The 24,709-nt window shown below is 46.2% G+C and overlaps 1 protein-coding gene across 1 annotated transcript in view; it reads left to right on the top strand.

The window, feature by feature from the left end:
- Skap1 (src kinase associated phosphoprotein 1) overlaps nt 1–22,393 on the top strand; it is a 289,170-nt gene extending 266,777 nt beyond the window's left edge. The window contains exons 12-13 of the mRNA XM_038327961.1: nt 18,683–18,791; nt 22,112–22,393. Coding sequence (XP_038183889.1) covers nt 18,683–18,784 — 102 coding nt within the window. The 3' untranslated portion in view covers nt 18,785–18,791; nt 22,112–22,393. The remainder of the gene's footprint in view (nt 1–18,682; nt 18,792–22,111) is intronic.
- Nucleotides 22,394–24,709: the final 2,316 nt, after the last annotated feature.

Below are 24,709 nucleotides of genomic sequence, written 5' to 3'. Positions count from 1 at the left end.
TGTTGCGTCCACCCCAAAGGGTGTTAGATGCCTCTGTGACCTTATCCAGGGTCTTATTTCCTTGGCTATCAGCATTGAAGCAACAAGTTGGGCATCCATCCCTTAAGGCTGATGTTTACACGATGGCTTAGCTTTTCAGGAAGGGCTTTTCCTGGCTCCAACATGCCAGACTTTGGGCTGTCCTCTCGGACAGTGGAAACAGTATCATGCGGCACATGATGTGGGTAGATGGACTTTATATGAACAAGGATAGAGTCATTTTGTCACCTGGGATGGAACAGCTGCTTCTGGCTCCATCCGTCTGAATGCAGCAGGGCCTGGACTAGCACACTTGAGCTGTAAACATAAGGCTGTTATAATGGGATTTTAAAAGCCCAGGATTTTTTCCCCTTACCTCCTCAAAGGACTACTTAACAATATAGACCCTTCTCCTCCCTTGAGCTCTTCCTTCCTTTCTAAAAAAATCTGTATACTGTTTAAAAGAAAACAAAAAAAAAATCAGAGTGCAATAATACTTCTTTTACGTGTATTTAGTTGAACATGACAGCAATGCTCATAAAAACCAATAAGTTAATCCCTTCAATTGCTTTAAATGAAGGATTTTATTTATTATTTATTTATTTATTTTTAATTTCAGGGCTCTGAGGGAAAAGAGGTGTTTGGTGACATCTAGTGTCCATTTAGGACTTCCTCAGGCACCGTCCCCTCTGCTCGACTGAGTGGGGGATGTGCCCAGGTAATTTGGGAATAGTAAGTGGGGAAAATATAGGCCTGGGGCACAGGATGCTCAAACAGTGTGATGAACTGATCAATGCCTGTCAAAGAACTATTATTCACCTCTGACCTAAGCAAAGGCATAGACAGGGGCACACAGTCAGAAAATATCTTTTCTTATTGATAATGGTATAGGAGAAACGCAGAAGGTGTCCCCGCCATCCCAGTTCATGTTCGCGAGCAGGTCAACACTGTGCTGTGATGACGAGGAGGAGGATGGTATTTTCTCTCATTAATAACCCCTATGGGAGGCTAGAGTTAGGAGGATGGGAATGGGATTTGGGGTCAGCTGGAAGGCAACGGTCATACACCGGTCAAATTCAGTGGAGGCCATTCCTTTCCCCCAGACAGGAACCAATCGTCTAGAACAAACCCTGGCAGCCTCATTCCTTCCAGGTAATTTTTATAAATGAGGGGATACCCATTCCAAGAGAGGACAAAAGGAAGAGGGTGTTTGTGTGTGGGCATATGCACGCACTTAGCCTGCTAACAAGGGCCCACTGCACAAGGGTGCTCTCCCATTGAATCCTGGTTCTTCATTATAAAATCCTTTTCAAAGAGAGAGAGAATACAACTGCATTTTTCTCTTTAATCTCCTTATTTCTAAACTGTTGTCGTAGGCAGGACCCTTTGCTTTCAAAACACACACGCACACGCACATACACACACACACACACACACACACACACATGCACGGGCGCGTGCACCAGTCAGGTGGAAAGTCCCACACCAGATGTTTACCTAAAACCACATAAGCCATGGTGGGGTTAGGTTAATTCTCAGAATCGCCCCATGCTTTACAAACTCCGGCGTTAAAAAAAAAAAAAAAAATCCAGCCATTTATTTTGCAGTGAATTTATAACAAATGATGTTGAAGGCTTCGTCTTTTGACAGAGGTAATAATAAATTCACTGTTAAAGACGGTAGTTTAATTCCTTATACCTCCAATACTGCACAGAATAAACCATATTCATCACTGAGTAATTTTTTACCACATAAATCTTTAAAACTAACCGGTGAAGGCTGTTGAGACTGAAATATTGTAAATTTATTAGATGTTCCTATGTAGTATTGGATTCAGAGGTTTCCATTCGAATATATTACAGGGAAAATTTGTGTCTTTAACTGTGACGTTCCCTACATTTCCTGCCACCGGTACTATAACAAGCAGCTTCTCCAGAGTCAGCTGCATGTCTATTACACAGAGATTTAGTAATAAACTCTTGGCTAATCTGCCAGAGAGGCTGGATGGCATTTCAGTGAATGCCCTATTTAAAGGGAGTCGCAAAAGCTTTGTTTCTGGGTGGTTATGTTCTCAGAAGGAACTCAGCTGCCCTCAACCTCTCCTGCCAGCATTTCTTGATATTGTATGGATCCAGCACTCCGACCAAACTCAGAAAATATTGAAGCACATTAGAGCCACACTGCAAATATACAGAGCAGCCATTTCTGTCAAAGTTGTACGGTTCATTATGGGAGACGTGGGGCAACTGAGGAGAACACAAAAAGCGAGAAGCTGATGATATCCATAGACCCATGATATTTAATGCTAATTAAAAGATCATATTGATTCTCCGAACAGAAATAATAGACAATGTCTTCAGGAAACCTGCTATTTTAAACTGTTTTATGTGACAGGACATATTAAAGGCAATTAAATCCTCAGATTTGAACCAAAAAAAAAAATCCTTTTGCCCAATTATATTAATTTTGAGTAAAATTCAGAATTGGCAAATGAGAAAATTCCAAACTTTTCTCATAATTTACCAATTAAGTGACGTTTTTTACAGGGACCAATTAGTGATATCAAGTTATATCTCCAGTTCATTAGGAAAATGGTAATATAGCTAAATTTTAAAAAGGTTATTTTTTTTTTCTTAAAAGAGGTTCAATTTGTTTTTGTTTGTTTGTTTTTGTTTAGTGCAGAGATAGAGGAATTTTTCTGTCATTACTAATACCCCAGGTTTGGAAGGAGTTCCAAATACAGAAACTTCCATGGCGCATTTATAAACTTTGTGATTCTTTCTCGAGAAAATGAAACCAAATAGGTTCCTAACCGCTCAACAAAGAGCACCCTTCTGGCGTTTCAAGACTGCAGCCCATCGGAACAACTGCTAGAAGACAGAACTCGGCTGCAAAGATAAGCACAATGCCAGCAATTAATAGTCAGCCTCTCGCACTCTAGTCGAGAGGACATGTTTCTCGTCGTGATGTGGCTCATAAGCTGAGAGTGTCGGGAGCCAGATTCCTTTCGTGCATGAGGATTAAGGAGAAGGGGGAGAAAAGCAGCAGCAGCAGCAGCAGCAACCCTCCTCCATCTGTAAATGAATGAACATCTTGATTTTATAGCTATTTGCTTTGTAAAACTGAGGACTGAGACAAAAATTACTGGATGCCTAAGTAACACTTTAATTCGGAATTCATTTACGTTGCTGTGTAGTTGTCACAAACCATAATGCAGTATTTAATTAAAATAACAGAAATGCATCGCGATATGTCCTGGGGTAGCGATCACCAAATTATAGTCTGTGCCATCAGTATTTTATTTATGAAATGGTAGATTCTTAGGTGCAACTAGGCTGAGACAAGAGCATAAACATTTTAAACTTGCATGTTTAGAAAGGTTCCCTTTTTTTTTTTCCTGCTGTGTCTTTAAATTTTTTTCTTCTGTGGTATGGGGTGGGGTGGGGGGGGTTGTGGGATTGTTTTGCTGTGGATAAAGATCTCTCTCTCTAACTCTTGCTTTTCAACTATTGACCTCTCAAGTCTTCTGGCTGTGAAATCCCGTCTGTTGTCATGGAAAGGCTTGTGAGGTTCACAGGAGCCAAGGCAAGCGTGGGACATCTTAGGCAGAACTTGGCCGTGGATTCCAGGAGGGGTAGGCTCTCCGTGCCTGTTCCCACCGTCTTCCTTACCCCTCTGCCATCCATAAGTGCCAGTTAGAGTTTGCGTGCTCGCCTTCTCTACTTTGTGGATGCTCACTGAGGACGCCTCTCCTCTTCATAACCGCATAGCATCTGTCTTGCACGCACCGACCATTCATCTCCTCGTTCCCATCGGCTGTCCCATCCACCTCCTTGTCTGCAGAATTATGTTCAGCAAGGTCCCCATTTATAGGAAATAAATAATGAAAATGGAAGGGACCAGGAAAGATAATCGAAACATTCAAATTGTTATTTTTCACTGTACTTTACACAAACAGAGCATCTGTAAACAGCTAGAGACGGTGCCGGCTGGTCCCGTAAAAGCAATGGCTCCAGAACATTCTGACCAAGTGGATCTGACTGCATTGCTTCGTCTGGGTCCCAGCTCTCCTGCTCTTGGAAGCTCTGCGATCTGACCTTTTTAAAATGGTAATTCATGCCATGTTATTGTTGTCTTTCTGTCTCATTCTTATTTATCCTACTTATCACAGCACGTTTGTCATCACTTAAAACGCTCTGTATGATAATCGTGCAGGCTGTGACACAGAAATACTCATGGCAGTCGTCTTCTAAAGGGAAAAAAAAAGTCCTTGTGATTGCAGTATGAAGATATTCTGATAATGGTATCACAGCCCCTTCTTACAGCGAGGGTCTCCGGGAAGGAGGATTTCTTCTACACTTGTAATTATTTTAGCCCCTTTCACAGGTCACATAAAAAGTTAATTTCAATTGCTGCTAATTTCCGTCCAACAAGAGCACGGTACTTTAAACCACCCAAAATAATTGGATTCAAAACAAATTTAGGAAATTGAGTGTGTTAGAAAGCAAATAAAAATATCCTTTTGGTAGGGAGGAGGGTGAAAGTGGTAAAAATGGCCTTTTTTTTTCCCCTCTCTCCCCTCTTCCCCCTTCACAACTTTGCCATTAAAGTTGCACCTACAGCTAGAAGTTTGTCCGTGAAAAATGGTCATTTTGTTTCTCTGCTCAAAGAATGTTATTAAAATGCTAATTTAAAAGAAAAAGGAGTTAAATATCTAGCGATGGTGCATTCTAATTGCAGCCATAATGAGCTCTCTAAATGTGCATGCCCCTGACACACACAGAGCATAAACAGCAGTAAACAGATCATTAGTACCCGCGTTCATTTATTCTAGCGACCTTACCATGACCCCACCGAGGGTAGGGTGAAAAGCAGGTGGATCTGGCTGTGACACCCCCTAGAGGGATCCAGGAAATGAAGCTATAAGCTGTTGTCATGGAAACGCCTATGTGTGCAGATGATGTAACACACCGACAGGCTGTAGGGCCCCCGCAACTGGGACGTTCGCCTTTCCCTCGCCGGAACAATCTTGAGGATTAAATTATTCATTTCTTTAATTCACAAAGCAAAAGGAATCCTAATTTTCTGGGTGATGTGCAAGTCTCTCCCATTCATCTAGGGTCTAACACAGTGACTCGTCCCCTCTTACTCCAAGACCCACTCCCAGTTTCCCACATTCTAGCCCCACATAGCTGAATCTGGCAAAATCAGGTGTGGAAATGCGGTGGTAATCCAACGCTCAACATCTGCATTTAAAGGAGAGAAAACCAAGGGTTTCTGTTGAAATTAAAAAATATAAAAGTGCCCTTTCCTGATGAGGGCATGCTGGCTAGGGATTAAATGTACAGAGCTTTGTTTGGAGTACAGCAGCAGCAGGGTTAGCCCTGAGAACCGCCAAGCCCAACTCCCATGCCATGAGTGCGGAGAGCCACAGCCCCTAATGCACACCTCGCCCTAGCAAGGTGCAAGGAAAAGAGATGAAGATGCAAGCAGCTGCTCACCCCTCCCGTGCCCAGTTGAGAGAATGGAGATTAATAAATATAATTCTTTGGAGAATGATTCCACTCTATCCTACCCTGCTTTGCACCAAACAACCTCAATAACCTTACGGCAACAATAGAATAACTTTTCTCCTCCTCCTCCTTTTTTTTTTTTTAAAGGAAGCAGAAAAGACAATCTCTGGAAATTATTTTAAAATAAAAAATCTCGCAGCCTGCACCTCCCCCCACCCCCTCCCCGTTGCACTTTAGATGAACCTGTGATATTGTAGCAATGGCCCTTGAAGTGCAGTGGGGAGGTGATTTAGGAGAATATTAAAGGCAATGTGGAGATTCAAGGCGCCTCTCTCAGGGAGATCTGGAGAAATACGCAGCACAGATGGGCCGAGCAGATTAAACATTTCCGTCACATTGTTTCCAAATTGTGTTGTGGTGCCTGAGGCTGGTACTGCGGTCAGAGCAAAACAGAGCGGTGGGGCTGGGAGCCGCACAGTTTATGGAATACATATTAATATGCCCGTCTCACATGGTATCACAATTCTATCAGCTCCGAGATGCTGCTGCCTCTATTGTTCCTGAATTCCGCACTTGGCACCTTGTTTCCTCCCATCTGTAAACATTTACCCGGCCTGTCCCAGTTCTTCTTTAGGTGAACTTTAAGTTGCCTGCTATATGCCTACCTCTCTTTACAAACCTGCTTCACTTCCCCCTCCCTTTATGATTTTTTTTGTCGCCTCTCCTGTACACACACAACTTCACACACAGTTCTGTCACCAACATCTGGTGTGTGCAGACCCTACACACCTCTCTGGCCTTGACTCCATGGACACGTGTTCACACCCTCTTCAGGACGTGAGCATCACACTTGAGGCTAAATGTTTCCTCTCACTCGAGTGCTCCTAGGCCCTCCATACGGAGCCCACGTTCCCCTCAGAGCACTCCGTTCTTAAGCCAGGACAAGCTTCGGGGACTCGTCATCGTGAGTGCCCTGACAGCTTTTGCTGACCATCTTCCGATGCTCCCTCTTCTCTAACGCTTATCTCCTCAGACATCCGGGTCCATCAATCTTCAGGGCAGCAAGTTCCCTGAAATGTAACAATAAATAAAACTGGCTCAGTTGAAGCAAACTTAATGATTCATTTGTGGTATGGTCTATAGACCAAAATTCTGAGTAATGGAAAAAGAGAAACTGATCGCCAAGAACCTTAAGCACAGTGTGAAACAGCCTGGAGAGGCTGCCAGACTACCGAAGGTTTTAGCCAACAGCTGGGCTCCAGTCCTGTCCAGTGTTGCGACACCACCAGATACCCAACCAACCATTTCCCTTTCCCTTCAGAAAAATCTCACAGAACAATCCGTGCTGAAAAAAATTGGTCTGTCTTTGGCGACCAATTCCTGTACCCAGCTTTCTTCGTCCAGCAGTTAGAACCCTCAATTTCTCTTAAAACTTAAGCTCTCTTAAAGAAAACATCCTCGTTCCCAAAGCTGGATTTTAGGAGAACAGAATTCGTAGGCCAGTGTGTGTGTGTGTGTGTGTGTGTGTGTGTGTGTGTGTGTGTGTGTATCTATATATGTGTGTATGCTGATCTTGGAGTATACAATCTACTCTGCTTAGGAATTCAAAGTTCACATCTTCACTAATGATAACATATGGTAAATGAGCACTATTAAGAGAAATAAGCAATCATAAGCCAATACTTGATTGGCTTTTTCCCATACATATATCAAGTACTTATTGATCCTTCATGTCCGAGGCTGACTGATTGTCCTCTTGAAGAGGAATTCTCTTACTTACAATGATACAGTGAACTTTTGGTGCTTAAGACAGTGTACTATGAGACATTTTCAGGGAATTCCACAGATGCCTCGAGACCATTTTGTTGTGACAAGAGGAGGTTTCCCTTAGGAACTCACCAAGACCCCCATGACAGAACCTTCTCAACGGAACTGACCCTGTCAGAAGGCTTGTTCCAAATGCTACAGAACGCCGTAAGAAGGTGCCACACCTTTTAAGTCACAGGGAAGATGCTGGTGCCTTAGGACAGGTGAGCAGCTCTGTCAGGAAGCGAGGGGAAACCAAGAAGGGAAGGACTCATGCCTAGAAGACCCGGCAAGTGAGGAGCAAAGATTCCTGGTTCGCTTTCATTGTATTTTGTTTAATAAAGTAGACAGTCTATACTAGGACAAAGTCCAGACCTGGGCCACAAAGTCCATGGTATTTCCCTCTAGAGTGCCATCTGTGAACTACAGAGGGCTCACAAACCCTTTGAAAAATCTAATGGGAAGTCTAGGCGCGAGACACACGTATACATCCACACAAATTTTTATGTCAATTTCCAAAGTTCAAGAAGTCTTTCCCATCCGTCCACAGACAGGCTAAGGGTTCACAGATTCCAGTTTAAGACTTGAAGCCCTAGAGAATGTGAACTCCTTCTGTTGGAACAGTCTAGGATTCACTGAGCCTAGAAATTGAATTCTCATCCCAAGACGGGATGGTCATTCCAGGTCATGTCTGTGCGACTCCAGGGGAGCCATGGAAGAGCTTATACAAATAGGAACCAGCGGGGAGGAGAGAAATTAAAATGTGGCAATCATGGGGTAAGGGTATTTAATCTCTTTTAAGGTTTATGATAGGCGCCTGCTGATCCCTCTCCCCATATCCCCTGACACCTACTGACAGGGTATTTACAGCGCCACACAGGGGCTCAGGGCCCTGTGACAGGAGGAGACGGAGGAGGCCTGTGATAGTCTTGAAGCCATAAACAGCAATAGGAAACCACTGGAGGCAGAGCCAAGCTGTGTGACAGGCCTGGTGTTGGTGACCATACTGCTTTTTGTTTATAGAGCTTGCTGATCTTTTTATAGCAGGTTTGGTGGACTGTTTGGGTTTTTTTTTTCTTTCTTTCTCTTGTTGGTTGAGATTAGCAGCATAAATCCTTTCGGGGCCGTGTACAATCCCCCACAAACACTTTTGACTGTGGGTGCTGGTGAGCACCGTGTCGATTTCAAGTTCATTCAAACATTTCATTCATCCAAGCCAGTGGCTTCTCCATCCTGATAATGAAGTCCAAACACCAACTTTCATTTCCAGAACTCCTTCATGAGGCCTGAAAAGAGTTCAGGGAAATTGGGCGGGGTTCAAGTTGAGGGAAACAGATGTTTGATCAAATGTGGAAATCAGCAACATGTTATACTTCTCCCGGGCGAAAGATGGACAGGGAGAAGAAGACAGTGCAGCGTTTGGTGGGGTTGTCGTCGTTGTCCTTTGGTTGGGGGGGGGGGTTGGCTTTTGGTTTTTTGGAATTTTGGTTGGTTGGCTGGTTGGTTGGTCGGTTGGTTGGTTGGTTGGTCGGTTGGTTTTGTTTTTAGGCTCTTTATCTAAAGCATCTTCGGGTAATAATTCTGTAGCATTAAGGTCTTACCTTTACCCTCCATAGTATACAGCCACTGAGTGAGGCAAGTGTAGAATTTGGCTGCCCTGATGCTATCTATACACACTTACAGGCTCGCGGCCCCAGTTGGAAGGTAGAGACACTCCTGCGTTGACGATTGCAGGTCTCCTGGGAGCCTGGAAGTACTCTTCCAGTTTTTCCAAACAGCTGTGCCAAGAGAAGTTCACATCTAATGGAAAAACATTGATCCCAGAAACTCAGTTCCGTTCGATCCTAAAACTAAAATCCAAGAAGCAGCAACTTAATAAAAATGCAGTAAATTAGCACCTCTAGACAGGGGCAGGGTTCATTCAGAGCTAGGGTCTGCCTGGCTGAGCCAGTATTCTCTCCATTTTAATAGTTTAATAAAAATTAGCATAATTAACGAACATCTGTATGATCCAGAGTGGTGCAATTTGGCACTTGGAAACGAGGGCTTAAACGTGATTGCTGGGAGTTTAATGTTGTTTTAATTCTTTCTGGCACTGTGTAGTGAAATAAACGTTTGGTGGTGATAGTTCTCGGCCGGATCTCATTTGCATTTTTCTCCCTTTGATTATGAGCAATTGTGGACTCCCCAGCAATTCATCAAAGTAGAAATTATTTTAAAATACCTCGTGGTGTTCAGACTGAGCTGGAGCAGTGCATGGGGGGGGGGGTGGGAGTGGGAGAGAAGGCTAGAAATTTCCATTCATGCTTTAAACACCTCAGCCCTGCAGCCCTTTCTGGGTATCCAACCAGGGGAAGAAATCTGGAAAAGACAGTCGGATCCCAGGACCTGTAGGTGCTTTGATTAAGCTCCTAGGCTCCCACAGCAGGACACATATGGTCTCTGAGACGATGCTATCCTCACACTTCTGCTGGCTCTTTTGTTTTGAAGGGCAGAGAGTTCCTCTCAACTCATTTCTGCTCTTACCGCTGTGCGGAGGCCACCGCGTCTGTAGTCGGCAGGCAGGTCAGCACGCCCCTCGAGCAAGAGCAACCTGACTGGGAGCCTGGCCTTGGCAGGTGCCCTGCTGAGCCTCATCTGCTTCCCGTTTGCACCCTCTCTGAGCTGGCAGAGAGTATGTTTCCAAGACTTGGTCCCTACCCCTGACATCACAGCCAAAGGGGACTGTGACGTGTGAGTCAAAAGTCAGGGTCTCAACTAATCCCCATGGAGCCAGGCACGCCTCACGTGACACAGGTTTCACTTGAGCAAGTTGCCTTTGGTCAGAAAGACTGCCAGGCAGCTTTCTGCTCACCCTCTTGCCCGTGAGGAAGCAAACGAGCTAAAACTAGTTTTTATGAGTTACAGTGTGAGAGAAAGACAGAGTGTCCTAGCAAAGCCCTGCAGATGAAGACATTCCTGCAGCTTGGTAAAACCAGGGCAGCTCTACCAGAAAACCTAAGACACAAAGAATGGAGACGCAGCTCAGGCTGGAAAACTAAACAAGCTGAAGGCGGAGGCCGCGCTAACTTCAGTGTTGGAAAATGAACCGTAACATCACGTGCACTGAGTTTAGCTTTGACATGTCCTGTCAAACATGAACTCCCCCATCCTTGCGTCATATGAGAGACACACTCACCGTAGAGGGAGGTTGCCTGGGAAGGAAGGAATGAGGAATTGTACAGCGTGGTGGTGGACAGACACGGTCAGTTATTTAAGACGATGCTGTTGTTGTTTGGGGTTTCTTTGGGTTTTTGTTTGTTTGTTTTGCCTATTTATGTGTGTGTAAATATTCACATGGGTGTACACAGGTGCACACGCATATGTGTAGAGGCCTGAGGGAGATACTGAGTGTATTTCAAAGGCAGTGGATAGATGGCTAAGTGTTTGAGAGTGTGTGACAAGGTCTCTCTTTCTCTCTCTATGTCATCCTGGCTGTCCTGGAACTCACTGTTTAGACCAGGCTGGCCTCACAGAGATCCGCCTGCCTCTGCCTCCCGAGTGCCGCAATTAAAGGCGTGCGTCACCACGCCTGGCTCTGGTAATCTTTCTTGACCTCTTTCTACCTTACACACTGAGGCAGGGTCTCTTCTCTCCCTTGAATCCAGAGCTTGGCAATTACTATTCCAGTTAGCTGGTCCAGCTCTGGGGACCTCCTGCTTCTGCGTCCCGAGAGCTGGCATTCCAAGCAGGCTGAGGTGCCCAGCTGGCATTTCTATGGATGCTGAGGACTGGAACCCAGTCTTCGTTCTGGGGCACAAGTCTTCCCGCCTCTGCTTTGTCTCGTTGAGATTTGGGGGTGGGGAGGGTTTGCATGTGTGTATGTGTTTTGTTTTTATTTGGTTTGGTTTGGTTTTAGGTTTTGGTGGTGGTGGTGGTAGTGATTTGGTTTTGGATCTTTTTTGTTTTTTGAGACAAGGTTTTACTTTGTAGCCCACGGTGGCTTTGAACTCACAACAGTCTTTTTACCTCAGCCTCTACAGTGCTGGGATTACGAGTATGAGCTGTCACACCCACCTCCTTTTAGGACCTTTTAAAACTCAGTTTGGGAGCTGCATAGATGGCTAAGTATTTAAGTGTTTGAGAGTACCTGCTATCCTTACAGAGGACTCAAGTTGGTTCCCAGCACCCACACATGGCAGCTCTCAACTGCTTGAGTCTCCAGCTCCAAAGGATCCTACACTGTCAGGGACCATTTTCCTAAAGGATAGATTTGTCAGGGACCATTGTCCTAAAGGATAGCAGAGGTCATTGCCCTAAGGATGTTTACGGAGATCCCACCCCTCATCCCAACTATCTTGAGAACTATCTGTTAACGGAACCACCCCTTACTCCAATGCCAATGGATCACATCTGTTAATGGAACCCGCCCCTTACTCCAGTGCTAATGGATCACATGTTTTGGCTTACACCAGGTGCTGACTGATGACCTTCAGTTACCCTGGCAGAGTTCCTGCCTACCCCTACCTCCACCCCATTCAAGGGGTATATAAGCTGTAACTTTCACCCCAATAAACGGAGACCTTGACAATAGAATCTTGCTTGGTCTCCTTCCTCTTCTTCAGCCCATGTCTTGCAGGTTAGCGCCCCTTCAGAGAACCCTGAATAGCTGACCCGCCAAGCAGGGGTTACATTACACCCTCTTCTGGCTTCCATGGCACATGTGCATATATATGACATGACATGTATATGCATATGTTTACATATGACTTATATGATATGGCGCTCTTAGTGAGCTCCAAGCTAACTTGAGCTAAAAACTGAGAGAGACCCCACCTCCAAAGGAAATCAAAGTCCTTAAAGGATCCACTCAGTAGTCCGTGTCTCACTTCTGTGGCAGCTGAGACTTTTCTTGGTATGTAGGAACCCATCTAAGGCCACTGTCTCCGAAGGCAGCTGGCCTCTTTAGGTCACAACCAGTTCAGTCAGCAGGGGAGTGTCTAGGAGTTAGCTGAAAGTCTGTCTGTTCAGTTGAGAATGCAAATGTTTATTGCCCGTTCATTTCATCATGGCCTCTCCTAGTAAGCATTTATTGGACCCACTCTGTCTTTGCCACTGAGAACTCAAGAAACAAAACCAACAAGGGCCAGCCCTTAAAACTTCTTATCTGAATGCCGGGCAGTGGTGGCGCACGCCTTTAATCCCAGCACTCGGGAGGCAGAGGCAGGCTGATCTCTGAGTTCGAGGCCAGCCTGGTCTACAAGAGCTAGTTCCAGGACAGGCTCTAGAAACTACAGGGAAACCCTGTCTCGAAAAAACCAAAAAAAAAAAAAAAAAAAAACCTTATCTGACCAGGCAGTGGTGGTGCATGCCTTTAGTTCCAGCACCAACAGAGGCTGGCAGATCTTGAGTTCATGGCCAGCCTGGTGTACAGAGTGAATTCCAGCCAGGGCTACACAGAGAAACACTGTCTGAAAAGCCAAAACAAAATAAAACTTCTGATCTGTCCTGGCTGGCATTAACTGTGAACTTAATATAGTCTAGAATCACCTGCTCTGGAGAGGGGAGAGGTGGATATTGAATAATTTTTTTATCATGTTGGTCTGTGGCCATATCTATGATAAGAGCATCTTCATGGTCTTATTTATGTGTATGAATAATTGGCTTTTATGTATGTCTGTGCACCATATTGGGTGCCTGGTGCATGCAAAGGTCATAGAGGGCATTAGATCCCTGGGAACTGGAGTTATGGGCAGTTGTGAGCTTCCATCTGGGAATGGAACCTGGGTCTTCTGGAAGAGCCGCCAGTACTGTTAACCACTGAGCCATCTCTCCAGCCCTGTCTTAATGGTCTTAATTGATGTAGTAGGGTACCATCCATAGGCAGTTTGTCCTGGACTGTATGAGAAAGCTAACTAAGCATTAGCCTGTGAGCAAGCCAGTCTGTGAGCCAGCAAGCAATGTCCCTTCTTAGTTCCTGCCTTGAGTTCCTGTCCCGACTTCTCTCAATCATGGACTATAACCTGGAAATACAAGATGAAACAAACCTGTTTATCCTTGTCTTAGTGACTGACCTATTTCTGTGAAGAGACACCATGACCAGAGCATTTAACTGGGGGCTTGCTACAGTTTCACAGGGTTATATATAGTCCATGATCATCATGGCCAGAAGCGGAAGGCTTGGCTCCGAAGTAGTAGCTAAGAGCTTTACATCCTGATCTGTAGGCAGCGGGCAGAGAGAAAGAGAGACTGAGCTTGGTGTGGCTTTTGAAACCTCAAAGCCTACTCCCAGTGACACACCTCTTCCAGCAAGGCCAATGTCCTAATCCTCCTCACACAGTTTATCAAGTGTGGACTGAGCATGCCTATATGTGAGCCTTTGGAGCCATTCTCATTCAAACCACTACATCCCCCTAAGCTGCTTTTGGTCTGAGTGTTTCGTCATAGCAACAAAATGGAATTGGAATAATCTTAGCCAGGTATGGTGGTAAACATCTATAGTCCCAGCACTCAGGAGGCAGGAGGATCAGGAGTTCAAGGCCAGCCTCAGCTACACAAAACCCTGTCCAAAAAGAAAAAAGAGAGAGAGAGAGAGAGCACGTCACTTCCCATCCAGTGACTAGCACTGGGACAAAGGCAGCATGGTGCGTTAACGCTTCTCTGGGCAAGCGTAGGGTTAGACCACCGAGTGGAGCCCTCTGACCCAGTCAGAGTGGCAGGGGGTGCATCTTAGAGCATGTAACTAGGAGTTGAAATCTGAAGGGTGCTTAGAAGGGAGCCCCATGACGTGGAGAAGCAGAAGCTGTAAAGGCAGAAGAAAGGCTCCAAGCACGAGAGAGACTACAGTCTGTGAAAGTAGCCCAGGTGAGTGCTGTTTTAAGAAGGAGGTGGATGGCAGTGCCAGGTGCTGAACAAGACAGGGCCACAAGGGGCCTCATCCACCTTGTTAAGATGGCAAGAGGCCCATGCCTTTAATAGCAGCACTCAGGAGGCAGAGGCAGGTGGATCTCTGTGAGTTCAAAGCCAGCCTGGACTACATAGTGAGTTCCAGGACAGCCAGGACTATTTAGGGAGATCCCGTCTCAAAAAAAGGGGGGGGGGGCTGGAGAGATGGCTCAGAGGTTAAGAGAACTGACTGCTGTTCTGGAGGTCCTGAGTTCAGTTCCCAGCAACCACATGATGACTCACACCCATCTGTAATGAGATCTGGTGCTCAGAACACTATATACATAATAAGTAAATTAAAAATTTTTTAAAAATGGTTGTCAAGGGACAGTGGGGGGGGGGAACCTCACTAAGAGAGTAGCCACATCATCTGTGCAAATCCAGAGTGTTCTGGCTACAGGCTGAAGAGTACGGTGGGGAAAGACAGGAGCAGGAACCAAGAAGAACTGCAGGGTGTGTCTGTAGCCCTCCTGAGAGGGGCAGTCATGTGACTCCAGGGTATTGGCAATGGGGATGGAGAAGTGGGTAGAGTTCAGTTAGTGTTTGGAGAGCAGACTAACAGAATTGACTGGAAGGTAGGGGTGGAGTTGGGAAGGACTTGATTTTTTTGCCCAAAATAAGTAAGGGCATCTTGGTATTACTCACTGAGGTCAAGACCTTCGGAAGCGAAGCAAGCTGGGGAGTGGGGATGGAGATGGGAGCAGCCTCATGGGTTACATATAGGACACCCTGAGCTTCAGCAGCTTGGTGGACATGTACTTGGAGGACTTTTTTGTGGTTTTGTTTCATTTTGTTTTTCGAGACAGGGTTTCTCTGTGTAAAATCAGAGGTCCTGAGTTCAATTCCCAGCAACCTCATGATGGTTCCCAACTATCTATAACGAGCACTGGCTGTCCTAGAACTCAGTCTGTAGACCAGGCTGGCCTTGAACTCACAGAGATCTGCCTGCCTCTGCCTCCCAAGTGCTGCCGCCACCTGGTTGGGTGTTTTTACTTTTTGAGGGGGTTGTTGATTTGTGTGTGTGCCCATGTATGTGCCTGCACATGGGTGTGGAGGCCAGAGAATAATCTTAGGTGTCCCCCTTGGGTTTTGAAAGAGGAGCTCCCACTGACCTAGAGATTACCAAATAGGCAAGGCTGGCCTCGAACTCAAAAACCTACCTGCTTGCTGGCCAGCAAGCTCCTGTCTCAACCTGCCCAGCCCAGGGATTACAAGGGTGTACCACCATGCCCAGATAGTTTTGTAGGTTCTAGGGATCAAACTCAGCTCCTCATTCTTGCACAGCAGGTGCTTTTCTGACTGATGTGTTAGTCCCAAGTCCACACTTAGTCCTGGGTCCTAGCTCTATTATCTGTGCTGGAGTCCTTAATTGTTCATAAGCCATTCACAGAAACAGGGCGGTAAAACTACAAAGGTACATGAGATTATGAATCAGAAGAGGACTAGAACAGACCCTGGAAAACACATTAAAAAGGAGAGAAGAGTTGGAGAGATGACTCAGCAGTTAAGAGCACGGGTTGCTCTTCCTATATCCTGAGTTCAATTCCCAGCGACCACATGATGGTTCACAACCATCTGTAATGAGATCTGGCGCCCTCTTCTGGTCTGCAGACGTTCGTGCGGACAGAACACTGAATACATAATAAAGTGTGTCACAACACCTGGCTTTTAAAACAAAAATTAAAAATAAAAGGGAGAGACTATGCGCCTGCAAAGACTAAGAAGCAGAAACCACAGAGGCAGGAAGGGAGTGGGAAGGCGATAGTTATAGATCCTAGGAGAAGAGAGAATCATCGTGATAACAGAGCTGCTGAGAGGGCCCAGAAGGACTGGACTGTGGAATACACAGAGAATCTGTCCAATTGTCAGGTGTTGGGAGACCATGGAGGGAGTGAAATGGAGTGACAGCCAGCTGTGGCAAGTTCACAGATATCCAGGACTATGAAGCCAAACAATACCACACAAATAAATGAATAGCTGGGCGGTGATGGCGCACGCCTTTAAGCCCAGCTCAGGAGGCTGAGGCAGGCGGATCTCTGAGTTCGAGGCCAGCCCTGGTCTACAGGGCAAGTTCCAGGATAGCCAGGGCTACACAGAGAAACTTCTGTCTGGAAATAAATTAAAAGTAGAGTGATGGGGGCAGAGGCTGGACCAGAGCAGCTGGAAGGATGAACAGACAGGAAGTGGAGGAAGCAAATCAGGAAGTCTGGGGTGCAGGTTAGTGTAGAGTAGCAGGCATGGGAAGCAGGCATGCAGTGGAGACTAATAATTGTTTTCAACAATGAAAGAAGGCATGTGTGCTTTTTAGAGCTGGTGGGAAAGAGAGGCAGAGGTCAGACTCCATGAAATAAAGAGAGGAAGGGAGGAAAGGACAGAGGGAAGTAGGGAGGGAGGGAAGAAAAGGGGAGGGATGGAAGGAGGGCGGAGGCGAAAGAGTTAAGCCCAGAGAGGGCTGCATCCCCTATCTGACTGGGAGAGGAAGGGTTGTCTTCCTTGGCGGCTGGAGATGAACACGAACACATCTGACCTTCTCTTTTCTCTTTGGAAGTGGAGGAGGTGATCTGCTGAGTGAGGGGGAGCAGAGGGAGCAGAGGAGTTGGAGAAGGAGAATCACACCAGACACAACAAGATCACCAGTTAAAGCCAGGGAGCCTGAACTGTACACGGTCCCCAACCTGCTTTGCTTCTTTTTTCCCCTAAAGCTCAGCCACCAGCAATGCAAAATGTGGGTAGCATCACGGTCCCGACACCCAGCTGAAGTAAAAGACTCTCAGGCCCTTTCTTGTTTGCTCCTCTCGGCCGTTAATTACCTGCCTGTCGTTATTGCTTTACCTCCCTCCTCGCACCTCTTCTAGGGAGGAAATCTAAGGCTTAGAACACCGGTGGTCGGTACAGCACTTTCTATTGTCCTGTTTCTATGGCGTCACTTCCATCCTCGCCGTATGGAGAGGGAAAGACATCCGCACTCCCGCAGATCAGAAGAGCAAAAGGAGGAGAACCTAAGGTCATGTGGCTGCTAAATGGCCAGCCAAGGATTTGCTCCCAGCCTATCTGACTCCAAAGGCCATTACTCTCTCCTATAAACTCCCAAGGAACAAGCAGTGTTTGACTCATCATTCTGTCCCTTGAGGAAATCCAGATAGCACTTTGCACAAGGAAGATGCTTGATGGATCGTATTGATTTGAACTATGACCTGTCGCCCTGAACATCTTTAGTGTTCTGGCATTTTAGTTAGTGTTCAACCTTCTCTGAAGAAGCTGTAGCATTCGCTTGGTTGAAGGGGAGGGGTCTGAAAAGACGACTCAGCACCTAAGAGCATGTACCACTCTTCCACAAGGACCTGAGTTCGATTCCAAGCACCTATATCAAGTGGTCCACAACCACCTGTAACTCCAGCTCTAGGGAGATCTGACTCCTCTGCCCTCCAAGGACACCTGTACCTACACACAAGTACACACACACACACTTAAAAATAATATATAACAATTATTTTTTAAAAAAGAAAAGTGAGATGTGGTGTCTCAGGCCTTTAAATCCACACTTGGGAAAAGAAGGAAAGCTCTGAGAATTAACACCAGCCTGATCTAATGAGTCCCAGATCAGTCAGGGCTACATACTAAGACCCTGACTCAAAAGAAAGAAAGAGAAAAGATTTTTTTACTTATTTTTATTTTATGTGCCTGAATGTATGTCTATGTAAGGGGTATCAGAGCCTAGAGTTACAAGCAGTTGTGAGCTGCCATGTGGATGCTGGGAATTGAACCTGGATCCTCTGGAAGAGCAGTCAGTGCTCTTAACTGCTGAGCCATCTCTCCAGCCCTGAAAGAAAGAATATTTTTTTAATTAAAAAGCTTTTGGTGTAGTAGTATGTACCTACAATTCTAGCCCTCAGGAGTCTGAGGCAGAAGGATCAAAAGTTACAGGCCAACCTGAACTGTAGATTCAACCCCTACCTCTGGAAAAATAAAAAGCTGTCAGGGGCCGGAGAGATGGTTCAGTGGTTAAGAGCACTCACTGCTCTTGCAGAGGACCTGAGTCTGGTTCCCAGCACCAATGTCAGGCAGCTCTCAACTACCTGTAACTCCAGCTCAGAGGATCCAGTGCCCTCTTGTGGCCCCCACGGGCACACAAACACACATGTACACACACAAACACACACACTGACACACACATACATGTAATTAAAAACAGTTTTTAAAGCTGTTAGGTTCAGTGACAGCATCAAGTCGCTTCATAGACGGGGGTTGGGGACAACAGCAAAACGAGCACATTTACTTTAACAAAGATGACTTTGTTAAATACAATAATCCCGTGAAGGGTGTCCACGGTTCCTTCTGGCAGCCAGCAAAGAAACAGCCACAGTGTGTGAGGTTTCTAGAAGCAATTTCTCCAACCGCTGCCATCGTCTTTTCCCTTTCAGGAGTACAACATGTATGGCTGGTGGGTAGGAGAGCTGAACAGCATCGTTGGGATTGTTCCAAAGGACTACCTCACCGCCACCTTTGAAACGGAAGAACAATGAAGCCCAGGTATCAGCTTTGTCATCGGTTCCTGCCCTTGGTCGAGGGGAGTTTGTCAGCCATGACTTCATTTCTCTGTGACATCCTCAGTGAAGTAGCCTTTTCCTTCCTTTCCAAAACCGATGTTAATGATTCAGACGAAAGGGGGTAGGTGTGAACATACGTCATATAAATGTATGATATTCTCAAAGATTAAAACATAGTAAATAAAGTTAAGAAGGAAATTAAAGAAGATAGAAAACCAGCGGGTTAGCGCAGTTGCTAGGCTGCATATCTAGCATGCTTGGAGCCTGCCCTCATAACACCGACATGCTGGTACACACCCGTAACCCAGGAAGATCAGAAGTTCAAGGTCATCCTCAGCTACGTAGCAAATTCTAAGTCATCCGGGGCTACATGAGACCTGGGGTCGGGGGAAGAGTGTGGAATTGTGTTTCCCTAAGTTTAGGGGCTATGTCACTTAGCACTGGACTCAACTAAAGGTGGCAGAAAGTAACAATGACTTGATTGACAGAACTTCATTTTGCTCCTTTGTATAAATCTAGAAGGAAATGGTCAGAGGCAGTCGAGTTCTGGGGAGCTTCCCTTTGTGCCCCACTGTGGATGACCAGTATCTCCCAGGTTGGCCGAGATGGAGGCTTCAGCACCAGCTCTGGGTCTCAGCGGGAAAGATACAAGAGAGCAGAAGGGTGTGCCCCCTGCTGTCGAGGACACTTCACGAGCTCCGTGCACAGCTCTTCCGCTCACAGTCTTCCTCCAGCACAGTCTATCCCGTTGTCTAAAAGGGAGGAGAGGAGGCTGGAGAGCCGGCTCAGTGGTCAACAGCATTTACCGCTCTTCCAGAGCCCCTGAGCTTGAGTCCCGGCACCTATCTAGTGTTCTAGCATGTTGGTTGGCACACAACTGTTCCTAAAGAAGCCACAGTATTCTGCTTGGTTTAAAAGGGAAGGAGACAGGTCATAGAGATGGCTCCGCGTGTAAGAGCACTGACAACCGCTCTTCCAGAGGACCAGGGGTCCATTCTCAGTACCCACATGGCCCCTCACAGCTCCAGTTCCAGGGGGGTTTGGTGCCCTCTCCTGGCTTCTGTGAGCATTGCGTGTGCTTGGTGCACAGGTACAGAAGAAACACCCATACACATAAAATTACTTCTTTAACAAGTTGGAAAGGCCTGGTGGTAGTGTATGCCTTTAGTCCCAGCACTTGGGAGGCAGAGGCAGGTGGGTCTCTGTGAGTTCAAGGCCAGCATGGTGTACAGAGCAAGTTCCAGGGCAGCCAGGGTTACACAAAGAAACCCTGTCTCAAAAAATTTAAAGAAGTTGCAAGGTCATTGAAGAAAAACAGCCAACACTGACCTCGGGCCTCCACATTCATACCCACATGTACATCAGTATCAGCACATGCATGTGCACACACCTACACTCACATGTACATATATACCACACACCACACCCACAAAAAATTCAAACTTTTATGAGGATTCCTAGGAATATAATCAAATTCATTTTTAATAACTACTTGGGAGGCCAAGGCAGTAGGATTTTGAGTTCAAGACCAGCCTGGGATACATATCAAGACCCACAATATATACATATATTTATTACCCTAAATAATAAGGAATATGGTTGAAGCTTTGTGAGCAAGCATATCATGCTGGGGTGGGTTTTGATTTTTTTGATGGTGTGTGTGTTCGTGTCACTAGGAATCGAATCCAGGACTTCCTGTACGCTAGTCAAGGGCTCTGTTAGTGAACAAGCCCCCCATATGATGTTTTTAAAGTCTCAGGAATGCTTGGCTTGGGTGAGGTAGCAATGGGAGCCACTTTGATGGTCAGTAGGTTTAGACTTTAGAATGGTGAATGGGCAGTCAAGACTAGCTTGATGTCGCTAACTCCATCTCCTGGCCAAAAATGGGATCAGCCTTTGCTGCAGGACGTGAAAGATGCAATCAATGTGACAGCGAGGGCAGTCTTCCCAAGCAGGTCCCTCGCTAGCACGCAGCAGCTCAGTGAATTCGCTCAGGAACGCGCGTAAGATAGACCTTGCTCTCCAGTGCCCGCGTGCAGTCTCGAAGCCCCAGCTCGGGGCTGTTGCTCCAGGTTTGACTTTATGACTTCCCCAAGAAAGACTGTTTACTGATGGGGTGCAGATGGGGTGGAATTTTTCTGCTAAATCGAAACTAATTCACCCCTTTTTTTTTTACTTTGTGATCTATTTAAAGTGTAGCCCTTCGTGCCCTTTAACCCACGAGGACGTCTAGGAATTTATCCCACCAGCGTCCTTGTATGCATGCCCAACGGGAAGAACATAAGCATGGGTGTTTGTATCAGAAAGGACTGGAGATGAGCTCAGTATCCAAGTGTGCAAGGCAAGAAACTGTGGGGCATTCGTGAGTTCAAATGCTACCCAGCAGTAAAAGCAAAAGGGAGGCTGTTGCCAAATAAGTTTCAGGATACATAGGTAAGCACAAAAAGCAGCAACGGAGGGCAGGCCAACCTTGCGTACCTCCGTGTAGAAAAGGGGAGTAGAGAGCTGTTTTTTTTTTGTTTGTTTGTTTGTTTTTTTGTTTTTTTTTTTTTTGTGGTGCATGCCTGCAACCCCAGAACTCAGGAGGATTTCCACTGCTTCTAAACCAGCCTGAGATACAGATTGCAGGGCAGCTGGGTCACAAGGTGAGACCCTCTCTCAAAGGCTGTGAAGTCACTGTTTGTTTATATGTGTATGCAATACTTCTGGAAGGAGAAGGAGCAGTGCTATCAGTTGCCTCCGAGGACAGAAAAAAACCACATAACTAAGAGACAAGGTAACAGGCAAAATGTTACTCCCACTTGTAATTCTGTCTTTTAAATTTTCATTTTTGTTATTTTTTTAATTATGGGAGTTGTGGACATGGGTATAGGTACCCATGGAGGCCAAAAGGGGGCACTGGATCCCATAAAACTGGAGTGGTGGCTGACTGAAGCCACCATTTAAGTGCTGGGAACCGAACCCAGGTCCTTCTGCAAGACCAGCAAGCGCTCTTGACCACTAAACCATCTCTGCAGACTTCTTCTCTCCACCCCCATTTTTTTGAGACATCATCTTATAGATCCTAAATGACCTCGAATTTGCTCTGTAACCAGGATGGCACTGGACTTCTGATCCCCTGCCTCCACCTCTTGGGTCCAGGGTGACAGGTGGGCACTACCATACCCAGTTCATGCTGTGCTGGTGGCTGCATCCAGGACTTCATGTGTATGAGGCCAGCACTCTATCAGCGGCAGAGCTGCTCCCTGCCCATATTTCTACATTCTGAATCACAAAAGAAAGTTCACCTTTTCCATCTTTCAGGGAACATACCCTTCTCTCCATCCTGCCTTCCTGAAGAAACATACCATTGGGAATTCCCATCCTCTACTCGGCTATGGATTCTTCTCTTCGCTGAACAGACCCAAAACCCTGCTACTTTATGTGACTTTAAACCACCAATAAAACAAATGGGAAGAGGACAGCTGGCCAGGTCTATTCCTGAAAGCAGCCAGCTCCTAGCTCATTGCTCTCTGTAAGCCTTGTCCACGCACCCGTCTCTACCTTGTCTACAAGCTTGCAACAAAGAAGGCGACAGCGACAGAAGCCACGGGAGGAGGAAGTTGCTGGTGGCTCGCAAAGCACAAATAAAGTTTAGATGTTTCTTTTCCTTGTGTGGTGGGGCTGAATTCCTCTCCGACAGTAGCAAGGGATGGCAAGATGGTTCTGTAGGTAAGGGTACCTGCTGTCAAAGCTGATGGGTGACCTGAGTTTGGTCCCCAGGACTCACATGATGGAAGGAGAGAACCCACTCCCACAAGTTGTCTTCTCACCTGCACACGTGTGCCATGGCACATGTGTACCCACACGCATGAATAAATGACAAGTAAATGCTAGGAAATTGTTTTGACTTTAGTTCCAGCCTTTAGGAGGCAGAGGCAGGTGGATCTTTTCTTTGTTTTTATCTATTTGTTTTTGTTCTATTTTGTTGTTTTGTTTTGAGCCAGGGTTCCTCGCCATCCTGGAACTAGCTGTGTATGTAGAGCAAGCTGGTCTCTAAGTCACAGAGATCCACCTGCCTCTGCCTCCTAAGTGCTGGGATTAAAGACACATGCCACCACCACCTGGCAGGTGGATCCTAATGAGTTCAATCCCAACCTGGTCTACAAAGTGAGTTCCAGAGCAGCCAGGAGTATTACTCAGAGAAACCCTACCTTGAAAAAAAAAAAGCACACAAAAAAGAACTAATGAAATTGTTTTTATTTATTTGTTATGTGCACTGGTGTTTTGCCATGGGTGTTGGGGCCCCTGGAACTGGAATTACAGCTGTGAGTTACCGTTGGGTGCTAGGAATTGAACCCCGGTCCTCAGGAAGAGCAATCATTGCTCTTAACCACAGAGCCATCTCTCCAGTCCCAAACTTGTTTTAATTGTATCAAAATGTCACTGCTGGGCATTCTTGCTATCTGCAAAGTGGGAAGGGACAATCAGAAAAGCCTAGCCAGGGAAGTTGGTTTGTGGCTGTCTTTCCAGACAGTCATCTCTGGACCCCAGGACTGCTAGTGTCCAGTCAGTTCCTCAGACTTCCTTTCTTGGTTACTTGGTTGCTTTTTCTAAAGCGGTGAATCTCTGAGAGAGACCAAAGCAAGGCCTGGGAATCAGCACATTTGGAGAGTGCCTTTGTGAGCCCCTGGCCTGCAGCGTGTGGAGCCCCAGACGGGCTGAGGAAGCTCTTTCCAAGGGGCTCTTTAATACAGGGCTCCCTGATCCCTTTCCAGTCGCCGGCATGCAGTTCCGCACATTGAAGAGGCAACAAAACAGTGGTTGGAAGCACAAATACCGGAACCAGGGAAGCCAGGAGCACATCTTTTTCCAGATTGGGATGTGTTGGTATTTGGTGCCTCCGTTTCTTCTATGAAGAAGGGGGTGTGCTCTGTCTCAGCAGATCACTGGGTAATTAGGAAGATGAAAGGGTTTGTCCAGTTCTGTGTACTTGGAGAAGGACCTGGCATGAGGTAAGTGCTCAGTAAGGACCAGCTCTTATTGCCAGACTCTACATGAGAAATTTTGCAAGACAGGTACCTGAGCAGCTATAGAAATTTTATACCAAAACTGCCTATTCGGAGCACCCCTGGATTGGCAGAAGCCACCTCTGTCAGGACCATACTGTAAGTAAATTTGCATCTCACATCACCACAGGAGAGAAAGAAACCAGACAGCACGCAGGGATGCTGGTAGATTCCAAGTTTCTCAAAGCGGAAAAAAATATTATGATAATTACTCATTTTCAGACCCAAAAATAAAAATGGAAACAATTCTTTGTATGATGGCTAGAAAGGTGAGAGAAATGGGACAGTTGGGGTCTGCGGTGGGGGTTGTTGATAGAGAAGTATCTATAACGTCTCCCTATTACCCAGGGTGCTAAAAGAGAGGGAACCACTAGGTGGCAGCACATGAGCAGGTGAACTAAAGAGAAGCAATTGCCTACTGCTTTAGGGACCTCCTTTGAACCAATCCCAACCCATAGGTAAGAACAATGGGTATTGTGCAGTGTTTAACACAAACCCTTCTACGCCTACTCATCCTTCCTGGGAAAGTCCCCCGCCCCCAAGTCCCAGTCCAGAAGACGAGCTGGCAAGAGCATGACCCTTTGAGTCAGACACTACAAAGGGGGAGCCCAGAAGAGAAAGAGCAAGTATCTGGGGCAGGGTGGAAAAGGGGTTGAAAAAGGCAAGAGGACAAGGTAACTCCATCACTCCCTGCCACTGGCCAATGCTCTTAACAGCACAGCCATTGCTTCCAGCATTGAAAACAATCCCTTGGTAAGGTGATCTCTCTGCACACGTAGACCTAAAGAAACCAAAGTACAAATGTCTCCCAAACTTCTGCGCTCCACAGGTAAGGTGCCATACTCAGACCTCT

Source organism: Arvicola amphibius, chromosome 4, assembly GCF_903992535.2.
Source record: "Arvicola amphibius chromosome 4, mArvAmp1.2, whole genome shotgun sequence".
Taxonomy (NCBI): Eukaryota; Metazoa; Chordata; class Mammalia; order Rodentia; family Cricetidae; genus Arvicola; species Arvicola amphibius.
Note: the sequence above shows the minus strand (reverse complement) of the source record. Positions and strands in the feature narration are given on the sequence as shown.